This window comes from Triticum aestivum, chromosome 7A, assembly GCF_018294505.1.
Source record: "Triticum aestivum cultivar Chinese Spring chromosome 7A, IWGSC CS RefSeq v2.1, whole genome shotgun sequence".
Taxonomy (NCBI): domain Eukaryota; kingdom Viridiplantae; phylum Streptophyta; class Magnoliopsida; order Poales; family Poaceae; genus Triticum; species Triticum aestivum.
The window spans coordinates 592,944,053-592,956,039 of record NC_057812.1 but is presented as its reverse complement, the minus strand read 5'-3'; the positions used below and the strand labels follow the sequence as shown (position 1 = coordinate 592,956,039).

Sequence of the window (11,987 nt, the reverse complement as noted above, 5' to 3'; positions counted from 1 at the left end):
AACACCGACCGATGACGAGTTTCACGTTTCCATCAGACCACTAGGCTCCAATCCGAATTACGTGTCCCTCGCTTTTCCCGCTGAATAGACTTCGACTCTCTGTGCACTTACGCCGTAGCCCCTCAATCAGCACCGAGTGAAGTCCTCCAGACTCCAGCTCCACCTTCAACATGACTCCATGGTGGTTGTACGTGCCACCCCGCGCCCCGTCGACTTCAAGCTCCGTGTGTCATCACCTTGAATCAACCCCGCGTCATAGTCTTGTCGAAGCCACACAAGCCATCGGGCTGTGCCACGTGTTTCCACGTCTAGAAATTGGTCACCATCGGCATCACGCTCCTATGTCGTCGTCGCCGATCCCATCACCGTCTTCTGTACCAACCGACTCGCGTCGATCCATCAGACTGTCCAGTTCGACCCAGCCGAACTTGTTCGACTGCATGACACGCTCGAGGCTCCCAAATCGTCTTTCAAGAATTTCCATCCATCACATGATAATTCCATCTTAACTGAATTGACTTCCCGCAACGCCTTCAAGCATCTCTGTTGTGCCAACAAAAATTTCATCCGTGTCTGTCATAACCCAAGGTTTTTAGTTCCGATGAACTTCTCCACCTCAAACCCGATGCCCAATAGCATCATGATTCTTTGTATGGTTGACCTTGCGAAAATTAACCGAGCTTCTTTCCACTATGACAAAGTACATAAGCAAACCTAACGTGGTCACCTCCCACTACTAGTAGCAATTCAACCAAAACAATGTTGGTCTTCACGTGGTGTAGCTCCTAGGCTCAACTCTCAATGCTAGCTATTTGCTTTGTCAAATCCCTTGATAGACTTTTTCCTTGCCGATTGATCTGCCTCCGTCCGTGTCACACAAGGACCCGGTCCTTTTCTTTTTTTACAAACAAAACTCGTTTCGCTGCTTTGTTGCGCTTCCTGCGTGCTTCACCGGCCAACTGAACCTGCTCGCGTTGCACGCCTTGCCCTGCCCACCTGCACGGATCGCTACGGCCAGCCCCGCCTGGGCCTGGGCTTGCCTGCCCAATGAGCCACCAAGCGCCAGCGATCTCAGCGCCCGCCTAGAGTACGCTCGCACCATCAATCCGTCGACCGACCGCCGCACGACTCTCCTGACGCCGCTGATTTCGATCGCACCTCGTCGAGACTCTGAACAAACCGCCGCCAGCTTGCACGCATTACGCCCCGCTGCTTCCATCGATTTCTTCGACCGCCGCTTTCGTCCGCTGATACACGATCGTCTCCCATGACGAACTAAATCAACGAACCAACTCGGCTCAACACAACAGCCTCTTCGTAACCTTACTCATGATACCATTTGTTAAAATAAATCCAAGGTATACCGTTGATCATCCGAGGACCGAGCAATCACACGAGCACGACACCGAGATTTGTTAACGAGGTTCACCGATATGGCTACATCCCCTGGGCCTGACTACGGGCGCTCCTCCCCATCACCGCTACAATACCGCACCCGGTCGCCCTGGACACCGGCACATGTCGCCGGCTTCCCCTGCGTTCCGGTGCTATTATGTTGGCATAGGTTACATTGTCTGTCTACCCCCGCTATATATGAGAGGCCTAGGATACAAGTGTCCTATTAGGACACAACTCCACATCCTATGTAAACACAATACAACTCTTAATACAACTGTAACCTACCGTGTACACAATATTCGACACAACTCTAACAGGCCTCATCCAACCTAATCTTTTGTTCTGTTTGGCCTTGCTTGCTCCAGGGTGCACCCATATCCCCCCCCCCCCCCCCCCCCCCCCTCCTACAGCCCTACTCTGAAGCTGTAGCATGCTGCAGATTTCTCATCATCATATCGTACGATAAAAGCTCACAGGGCAGCACACTAGGTTCGGTACCCGCCTGCCTGTTGCCAGCAACCGGCAGAATATCAGAGCCCGGACCTCAACTCAAGTGAAGCCTCAACTCTGAACTGAAGCCTCGAAAGTGGCCGACGCATGGATCCTGTGGCACCGGTCTTCATTTCCCTGTGCCAAACCCCAGCCGGTCAAAAAACACAGCTCCGAGCCTCAGGTCGAACCGTGCTGACGGCGCCGCTCCCTTGATCTGCTCCTTCAATTATAGTCCGTGGACGGGCAGAGGAGTAACGGCAGGGTTTTCACCGGCTTGGTCAGTTTCATCCGAGAGGCGAGAGCCCTGAGAGCAGCTGAAAATTTTCCCCGCCGCTCCTGGCTGAATCCACCGCCCGGCGTCGGCTGGTGCAATGGGGGAACCAAAGCAGAAACTGAGTTAGGGTGTAGATGAGCATGTGAACGACGTACAACTGGTGAACTGGGTGCCGCATCTGTCGGAGATCTGATGACATGAGCTAGGAGTTTGAGTTTGACAGCTGGGTGTCCTAGACTGAAGCCCAGGATGAAGCGTCATCGACATAGGCAGGCCAGGCGTGTCTCCGAATTGTCCCTCGTTTCGAGCACATCTGACGTATGTATGCTACAGTACCAATGATCGGTTATGGGGATCAGGGAGGGCCATCAATCATCATGCTAAGTAGGAGTACTTACTAGTGGCTCCACGCGTTCAATCATTCTGCATCTCTGCTGCACCAATCACGATCGGCCGCGGGGTAAGGGCTCTCTCCTCGCATCCTGAGAGCACTGCCTCTGGATTTATAAGTACCATTAGATCAAGCACGGAGGTCATGAAATAACCAAGCATCGATCAAGCGCCTGCGATTTAGCATAGGGCCATATGCTTCAGTTAGTACCATTGTCTAAGGCTTAACCCTTTTTTTCTCTCTCTCAAACACACATCAAAATGCCTGTCGTTTGTATATATTCACTAAAATGGCGTAATCTGAGGTTAAACCTATACATTTTCTTTGTTCCATGGAAGAGAATTGAGATGGCAGGCAATAGAATCATTGATATCATACATATAGATGCTCATCATTACTACTCGTGACAACAACTAACAATGTTCTGTGATTTCAGTCTCATGAATGTTAAGAGGAAATAAACAGGTAGCACCGACTACTATTCCTCATTATCACCAAAAGAAGCTTGTCTACGAAAACTATTTACATGCATCAAACTGTACAACTGTGTTCAAATCAAGCATAATACGCAGGAAATGTTTTGAGATTCTTGCATATGCCATATACGTTAAAGATTAATTCAAGCTACCCTACACAGTGACACACAGATGCCTTTGAGAAAAAAAGAATACAAAGCTACCCTACAAAAATATTCTAAAATGCCTCTGCAGTTGGATTAATATAGCATGTTAGCCTGCTAGCAGCTACGCTATCCATTATTAATGGAAGCAAGCATTTCATCTCTCTGAGCAGAGACATAAGAAAAACAATTACAGAGCCAAGTACAGAGAAAACGTACTTGTCATTACAAATGAAGCCAATAAGTAGACAGCCTGTCTGAGAGTCCCACTTTTGTGTTAATGGTGGCTAAGGCCATCCCATCCAAGCCTGCCATGTCAAATAAGGGCATCGCACCCACATAAACACATATGCCGCAAAGCATATATGAATATATGTGCTCGACAAATTATTCATGTCTCTATCAACTGACGCATTGAACTTTGCAAGACACCAGCTGGTATCAATTTTCAGGGATGCAGCTATAACAGTAGAGCATTTTGGGAACAATACATGCCAGAATTCATCCCAAACTCCAAATGACTCATAAGCCAATCACAGGACAGAATCGCAAAAGCAGAGACAGAAAATGTTAAGGTCAGTTGTCACATGTGATGATGTCCTCGGAGGCTACTAGTTCTGAAGCTGCCCCATTAACAGTTGACATATGTTGTTTGCTTCTGTTTACATCAATCCAGCTCATTCCGGGCTCCTTTTCGACCTTTCTTGATCTCATCAGCCTCCTTATCTCTAAAGCATCTTCCCACCGTCCAACTGTTCTGTACACATTTTCAAGAAGAACGTAGCTCAAGTGGTACTGAGGCTTTAACTCCATCATTTTCTTGGCAACCCTTTCTGCTACATCTGGGTTTGAATGTGTGGAAGAAGCACCAAGGATTGGTGCCCACAAGGACGAATCATCTCTGAAAGGTGACTTGTTTATCAGATCTTCAGCCTCCTCCAGAAGTTCTACTCTGCTGAGAAGATCAACAATGCAATTGTAGTGTTCGATTCCGGGGGCAATGCCATAGTCTTTGCTCATAGATTTGAAGTAGTTCCGTCCTTGCTCAACCATTCCAGTATGATTACACGCAAAAAGAACACCAATGAAACTGACGTAGTCGGGTTTCGCCCCTTCGCTGACCATCCGATTGAACAAATTGATAGCGTCCTCAGCATGGCCATTCTGAGCGAAGCCGCCAATCATGGCATTCCAAGTAATTGTGTTACGGACACTGCTCGCTTCAAAAACTCTATAAGCATAGTCTACAGCGCCACATTTTGCATATAGGTCTACAAGTGCAGACTCAACAACCACATCTCTCCAGCCTCCACTCCTCAGAAACCGGCAATGGATCTCTTTTCCTGGTTCTACAGAAGATAGACCAGCACATGCCCTTAGAATAGTCCCCAAGCTATATGAGTCATCGTATTCCCTATCCATCTGTCGAAACAACACAAGAACCTTCTCGTACTCCGCATTCTGGCAGTAACCTCCAAGCAACGCACACCATGAAACTGCATTCCTAACCTGCATCTTGTCAAACACCTTGCGTGCCTCCAACATCGCCCCACACTTGGCGTACATGTCGAGCGTGCTGCTCTCCACAATCACATTCCCACAAAGACCGCGGGTCAGTATCTGAGCATGTGCCTCACGGCCCTGCCTCGCCCTCTTCAAGTTCCCTAGCGCTGTCATCATCGAACCAAATGTGCAGCCATCCGGCTCAACCCCATTCGTCATGAACATAGTCCGGAACCACCTCACGGCTTCCTCATACCAATGGTTCCGCACAAATGCTGATAACAACGATGTGTAGCATATCCCGTCAGGGGCGCGCATTTCCTCGAACGCCTTCCGTGCGTCACCTGGTGAAGCCGCATGGCCATACATGTCCACCAGCGCACTCAGCACGATGTCGTCGTCGTTGAATCCGCGGACAAGGATGCTCCCGTGGACGCAGGCGCCCGCGTTGCGGTCGTGGAGCACAGCGCAGGCCTTGACGGCGGCGGAGAGTGCGTGGGCGTTGGGTGAGACACCGTCCGCGCCGGCAGCCATGGACCTGAGCGACTGGAGCGCGCGGCGGGGAAGCCCCGCGCGGAGGAACGCGGCGAGGATGGAGGAGTGCGCGACGACGTCGCGCTGAGGGAGGTCGTCGAACGCCCTGAGCGCGTGGGGGAGGTGGCGCGGGAGGCGGACGTAGAAGGCGAGGAGGGCGTTGGCGAGGTAGCGGTCGGCGAGGAGGCCCGCGCGCGCGGCGCGGGCGTGGAGGCAGTACCCGAGACGGGGCGGCGGGTGGCGGAGCAGGACGGCGGCGAGGGAGAGGGGGGACGAGGCGTGCGCGGCCGCGAGGCGCGCCGCGGCGGGTAGGTCCTGGGCGTCGAGGAGGCGGAGCACGTCGCTGTGGGGCGCGGACAAGGTGATCCTCGGCGGTGGCATCGGGACGCGGCGCTCCAGCCGCCGGGGCGTGGCGCGGTGTCCCGGCGTCGTGGTCTTTTCTTTTTCTCGCGGAGGAATGCAGTGCACAAAAGAGACTTGAAATTTCATAGCGGACTTTTCATGGGGCCGACCGATTGAGGCCAAAATTACCAGTAGTACTGTTTTTCTTTACCCTTATATAAGGATGGATTTTTCTAAAGGACTTTTATAACTATCAGATGTTCGGATTTTAGCAATAGACAACAATGATTTTTACTTCACTCTAATTATATACATGCATGCATTAGAATGACTAATTTTTCTTTCACGTGCACTCCTCCCTTTAATTACACGCATATATGCACTAAAAAACAAAAAGTTGATGTCATTCTAGATTCTTTTTTTTCAAATTTCAAAATATTTTGTAGCTCAAACCGTCGTTCCGATTGAAAAGTTGTCTTCATAAAAAAAATCGTCTCGACGAGATTTTCGAAACTCAATCCCATATTGATATATTCTAATGACTTTTTTTTTTGGACCAAAAGTTACTACATCTAGACTATGTAAGTTATCACGTATGTCATACATAAGTTACCATGTGATTTACATAAAAGTTTCGGGGTATGTTTTCGACAAACTTTTATCGCAGGGTCAAAAAGTGACTATGACGCAGTGAGTTATCAGCTTTGTTGTGTATATTACTATGTTGCACAAAAATTATCGGGGTATGTTTTTCAACAATTTTTATTCCCTCGGTCAAAAAATTACCGCGATATTTGTATATGAGTTATCAGCTCTCATGTGCGTGTATTATCATGTTATTTACACATGAATTATTAAGGGGTATTTTAACAACATTTTCCCTGGTCAAAAAGTTACCACGTGTGGATTAAGTAAGTTATCAGCTCAGTTGCATGTATATTATCATGTTAATTACACACAAGTTATTAGGGTATGTTTTCAACAAACTTTTATTCCGAGGTCAAAAGTTACCGTGGTGTTTGTAGTGAGTTAACAACTTTATTGTGTGTATAATACCGTGTTATTTGCACACAAAGTACCGAAAAAAATGTTTTTAACAACCCTCGCCCCTCCCCCCCTCCCCCCGCGGTTCACCTAAGTATGAGGTATGCAGTGCTTCTATAGCCATGATATTCACGCAAATGTTATCGAGGTTATATTTTTCAATAAATTTTCCTCGGGGTCCAAGTTATCATGGTGTTTATACCCAAGTTATCATGTATATGATGCGTTATTATCATGATGTTTATATAAAATTTATCGGGGTACATTTTTGACAATTTTTTTTCTTCAGGTCAAAATTGTCGTGGTGTTTGTACCTAAGTTATCAGGGTTGCCATGCGGAAAATACCGTGTTGTTTACACATAAATTATCGGGGAGATGTTCAATATTCTTTTTACCCCCGGTCGAAGTTACCATGACATTTATATGTAAGTTATCGGGTCCCGGTACACAAATTACCATGCCATTTGCACAGAAGTTACCGGTGTATGTTTCAACCCAAAAAAATCCCTCATGTGAAGTTGCCATGATATTTAAAACGAGACTACATGGGCAAGGTATACAGCCCGTTGGTATATAGGAGACTACAAGACAACTTGGAAAATCTAAAAAAACACAAGAAGAAAAATGTTTTTTTTTTTTGCTCATATGAAAGGGAAAAAAGCTAAGGCAGGGTGAGTTGGTTAGTACACTGCTACTACATTGTAGGAGTTGTGGGTGAAAAATAAATCCTGATCTGTACGTGGGCTGGGCTAAAATTCTGCTGCATGTGGGTTGCACCATGAGAGTAAAGAGACAACCATGCATAAAATTTACACAAGAAAACTGGACTTAACCATGAATGAAAAATGACAGGAAAAAAGAATAAAATAAGAATGGTGAATAAACTGAATAATTAGCTGGTCCATTTTTTGGTTTGTACAAAGAATGCACGTGTGTTTGAGTCAAATAATGTTAAAAGCGTAACTTCACAAAGACAATAGCTGGCCGAGTTGATAACACCATCTTGCCCTCACGCTATCAACCTGGGTTCGATCCCCATGATCGGACATTATTTTTCTATCCTGTTTGTCCGGATCTAATCATAAAATCCTAACGTTTGGAAGTTACAAATTTCGTTTTCTAAAAAAGAAAGGATGAGATTAGCATGAAATGACCTTGTTTTGAAAATATTTCAAGATCTGACTTTTTTACCGGACATTATTTTTCTATCCTGTTTGTTTGGATCTAATCATAAAATCCTAACGTTTGGAAGTTACAAATTTCGTTTTCTAAAAAAGAAAGGATGAGATTAGCATGAAATGACCTCGTTTGGATCAAATAGTACCTGGTATTCCATCGAAATGGCTCGAATCTTGTTGTTTTGGTTGCATTTGTAGCACTAGATGAAACCCTAGCTCTTTGATTTCCTAATTTTTGGGCCATGTTTGTTCCTCTCCATTTATTATAATTTTGGTTCTTGTACCACATATAATCATTGACTTGGATTTGAGATAGAATATTTTTAGTCATGAACTAAAAATAAAAATGTTGTATTTGTGTGTATAGGTGCAAAAAAAATTGAATGTCATGTTGTTTTGGCACATATGTGATGACCGTGTCATTGTTGAAGGCGTGTTTGAGTGAACACATTGCTTTCATTCATGGCGGTGCATCATTGAGTATGTGACATAAGTAGATATATGTTATGTTGGTTGCAATGTATCTATATGGTGAAACTTTAGTAATGTTTCCCCCAATGTATGGATGTAAGAGTCAAGTTGAAATAGATGTGTCATGTTCATATGCATGGATGTTTAATGTTGTTTTGTCATGTGTGTGGTGTTCATGACATATTCAAATCCATGTATATGTTTGGCTCAAAGGCTACATTACACATCCATGTATGTCTTACTAAATTTGTTTGCAAGTATGGATGTTTTCATAGATGCATGTATAAATTTGTTTGCAAGGACCACCTTCCTTGGCATCAAGGTCTGGAGGAATGAAGTTGTTTGCCATTCACCTTGAGGATTCAACAACTTGTCGGTGGAGGCGACCAACCATCATGGGTGTTGTAGCTCCTTTAGAACCACCGTCGCTCGTGCTCAGGATCCCCATCAGAGGCCTTTTCTAGATTAAGGGAGCATACCCCCATCAATGAAAGCAAAAATCTACCGAGGCAAAGTACCAGGAAGCGGAGCCGAGGCTGGCCTTCCCACCTAGTCTCTCTCTCTCACCAAGAGGGTAGACAAGTACGAAAATGTCCACGACAACAGCTCGATCTGGCGTGACCTAGTGCTTATTCAAGCAGGATTCGCCAGATCCATCACTCCTACTTCACTTTCACCACAGAGGAGTAGATAATGACATTGGCGACCACCGCGTGCTGCATGCAAGCAACGGGCAACTGCAATTGGCCGACATAACAACAAACAACCCTAAGGCCAACCTAGACCATAGTCTACTTCTAAATCAATGTTGTACATGGGTAGTCCGACCTCCTCTCCCACCCCATGTCGCCCAAGGAGGGGAGAGGAGTTGAGGAGACTATGGAGACTCTCACCTAAGGGAGGGAGAGGAGAGAGAATGGGAAATTAAAGTCCTCTTTGTCATGAGCTTTGTCTCTACATTCTGTATTGCCTTGGTGCTAGCTTGAATTTGTCTCCCATGTAATCCCCTGGTATAGAATTTGTCTCCACATTCTTATTGCTGCCATGAGTATCTCTTTTCTGTCTTTACACATCTCTGGTACATAATTCTTCAAATTGTTCATCTTCAATATAATCAAAGTCTTGATCATGTTCTCATCATTTCTCACCCTCCTTCATTTTTCTACAACTTTTATCTTGAAGTATATATTGACACATCAACATTTTTTGGATACGAAATGCTAGACTTACGGAAATGCTAGACTTACGGAAGGAGGTTACGAAATCAACCTACTGCCCCCCTCATGATTTCAACCATCCACTTGTTTTCTGCCACATTAGCCCGTAATAAAATTCCATAGCCCCCATCCGGTAAGTATAACATTGTTCTTTCGGACACTTTGGTCATGGGGGAATATTGGCCACACCCACTTTGTTTCTAACCTGCCCATTTCGATCCACTATCTCCATATTTATCTCCAAGACATTAGACATGCCCAGTGTTGATCCAACTTCACATAAAACCATCATATGTTTAGCAGTTTTATAAATAGGTGACTGAATTAGTACATATATATACTCAGAAATTTATAATTCGTAATCTCCGGATTTTTTGAGTTTCAGCTTCCACCTTTTACTCGAATTTTGAGAAAAATATGTAATTCCACAAGAAATCTTAGGGCATGTACAATGATGATATCTTAGGGGTGCCACATAGGATAAATGCTGAGATGAAGGAGAGAGAAATCATAAAAAAAACTTGTCTTCTCTTATTTAAGAGATGATCTCATAGCACAATATGTCTCACCATATTTTTAGAAATAGCTACTAGTTATTAAAGATAAGGCTAAAAGATAACCCATTGTATACATGTCTTTTTTGTCATTTGTAAATTACATGCAAGACTTGAGATAAGACTCTCTTATCAAACATTGTACATGTCCTTAGTGGTTTCAGGACATCACTTGCGCCTCTGTATTTTTAGTGTGTGTTGTAGAAGAAAACACCACACAATGTTATTGTAGGCAATACACTACAACTCCACCTGATTGCTTCACTTACAACCTTACACCTGACCGAATTAACTACTCCATGTTTTTTGACACTACACTAGTGTCTAAAAACGTTTTACATTATGAGACGCTTATTGAATCTGACAAAGCAAACCACCACAATACATCCCCTATTCCTCGTGAGCCTTCTCCTCACACTTCGTGCCACCTTCGCCCGCTTCCTCGCTAGCTGACTCTGCCTCCTCAAGAGCAATAGGCGCTGCCCCCGCAGCGGCCTCATCTCCAGTGTCATCGTCGACGGGGACTACCGCCCACTTGGCCGCCGCTTTCTCGGTCTTCTTTGCCCCTTTCGGCTCAGCAGCCTCACCATCATCAGTGTCGTCGTCGACAGGGACGACAGCCCCCTTGGCGGCCGCTTTCTCAGTCTTCTTCGCCGGGCGGGGCCTTCCTTCCTTGGTTTCCTTTGCTCTATCTTCTGCAGGCTCGACAGCGAGCTTGGCTTCGACTTCCCGTGCTAAGCCCCGCCCCTCATCGGTATCAGCAGCGATCGTGACCTCCTCGTCCATGGAGTCGCCGTTGTCACGCACCTTTGCATAAGGAGCTTGTTCTTCCGCCTCTGTGCAGGGCGTGTCTTGGATGATCTCACGGTTCTTCTCCTCCTTTGAGCGATTGTCATTGTCATGAACAGGTGCTGCCATGACCTGCTGAACATTCGATCGAAAAGTGAGACACAAAAGTGACTAACATCCGGCATCAAACCAACAATCGACCACAAAGTAAGTCAAATAGGTCATGTATATATGCATGGCACCATTAGTTGTATGTTCATTGATTAGTACATATGCAACACAATATCAGAGGCTGATCAAGAAGATGCAGGTAGCTATAAAAACCTGAGCCGCCGCCATCGTGCAGGGCAGCAGGAGGAAAGGCACTGCCACCGTTTCGTGAGCGAGTGGTATATATGATCGCAAAGGCCTGATTCAGAAGAGTAGCTTTAGCTGGATGGATTTCGTATGTGAGGGTCCGGGTGCTTATATAGAGGTGCACGGGCAGTTTGGGCACTGAGCAGCGCATGTTACCAGGACGAACTAGAAGCAGCTAGCAGGCAGTAGATCGATCTCCGCACGCTTGAACCAATAATCACGAGATCCCCTTGGATCGAGTACTTTAGTTGGGATTATATATTTACACATACAGTGTCCCTTTGTATCAATGGCAGCTCACTGAAGATGCGGGGTGATGTCCTGCAGAGAGGCGACATGAGACCGATCGGGCTCTGTGTACGCGCCGGGGGCCTCGTGCCGCGCGGTGTAGAGCCTGTACGGGACAGGCGCCACCAGTCCCCCGTTCTCCCGGATCGCTCGCTCATGTGATGTGATCGACCACACACACGTACACACATCGATACACGGCTACCCAGCCGTGCCATCCCCTTGAAGCACGACGGCCGCACGAGATGCCGCCTCGGCCGGGACGCACGCTTTGGGCCGTGAGCGAATCCGTCGAGCGAGAGGCCGGGGCCACCCTATCAAAATATATGTTCCACGCATAGTAAGGATATATATCACGAAATCACTAGCGCAGGCTGCTGCTTTTACTTCTTGTGTTTTTGTCATATTTATATAATCTCAAATGTCGAGGCACACGTGAACCAACCTGTGGTTGTATGGTTAGAAGCACTGTGGTATCACCAGCCCATCAGGGTTCAAATCCTGGTATTCACATTTATTTCTGGATTTATTTCAG

The 11,987-nt window shown here is 46.2% G+C and overlaps 2 protein-coding genes across 3 annotated transcripts; both read right to left on the bottom strand.

The window, feature by feature from the left end:
- Nucleotides 1–3,265: 3,265 nt before the first annotated feature.
- LOC123148489 (pentatricopeptide repeat-containing protein At1g03540) lies at nucleotides 3,266–5,719 on the bottom strand. The gene has a single exon (XM_044567915.1). The coding sequence runs from the start codon at nucleotides 5,698–5,700 to the stop codon at nucleotides 3,751–3,753; it is 1,950 nt and encodes a 649-aa protein (XP_044423850.1). The 5' UTR covers nucleotides 5,701–5,719; the 3' UTR covers nucleotides 3,266–3,750.
- Nucleotides 5,720–10,178: 4,459 nt separating this feature from the next.
- LOC123152462 (recombination repair protein 1) lies at nucleotides 10,179–11,235 on the bottom strand. 2 transcript variants are annotated; one of them, XM_044571995.1, is made up of 2 exons: nucleotides 11,132–11,235; nucleotides 10,179–10,942 (listed from the first exon to the last, which is right to left on the bottom strand). In XM_044571995.1, the coding sequence occupies exons 1-2, from the start codon at nucleotides 11,144–11,146 to the stop codon at nucleotides 10,409–10,411; spliced, it is 549 nt and encodes a 182-aa protein (XP_044427930.1). In that variant the 5' UTR covers nucleotides 11,147–11,235; the 3' UTR covers nucleotides 10,179–10,408. The 2 variants fall into 2 exon arrangements, with proteins under 2 accessions (XP_044427930.1, XP_044427931.1); XM_044571996.1 differs by having other exon boundaries at nucleotides 10,179–10,939; nucleotides 11,132–11,233.
- Between the last annotated feature and the right edge of the window lie 752 nt (nucleotides 11,236–11,987).

Coding starts and splice junctions, on each gene's coding strand:
- LOC123148489 (XM_044567915.1), bottom strand. CDS start 5,700: ATGAAATTTCAAGTCTCTTTTGTGCACTGCATTCCTCCGCGAGAAAAA.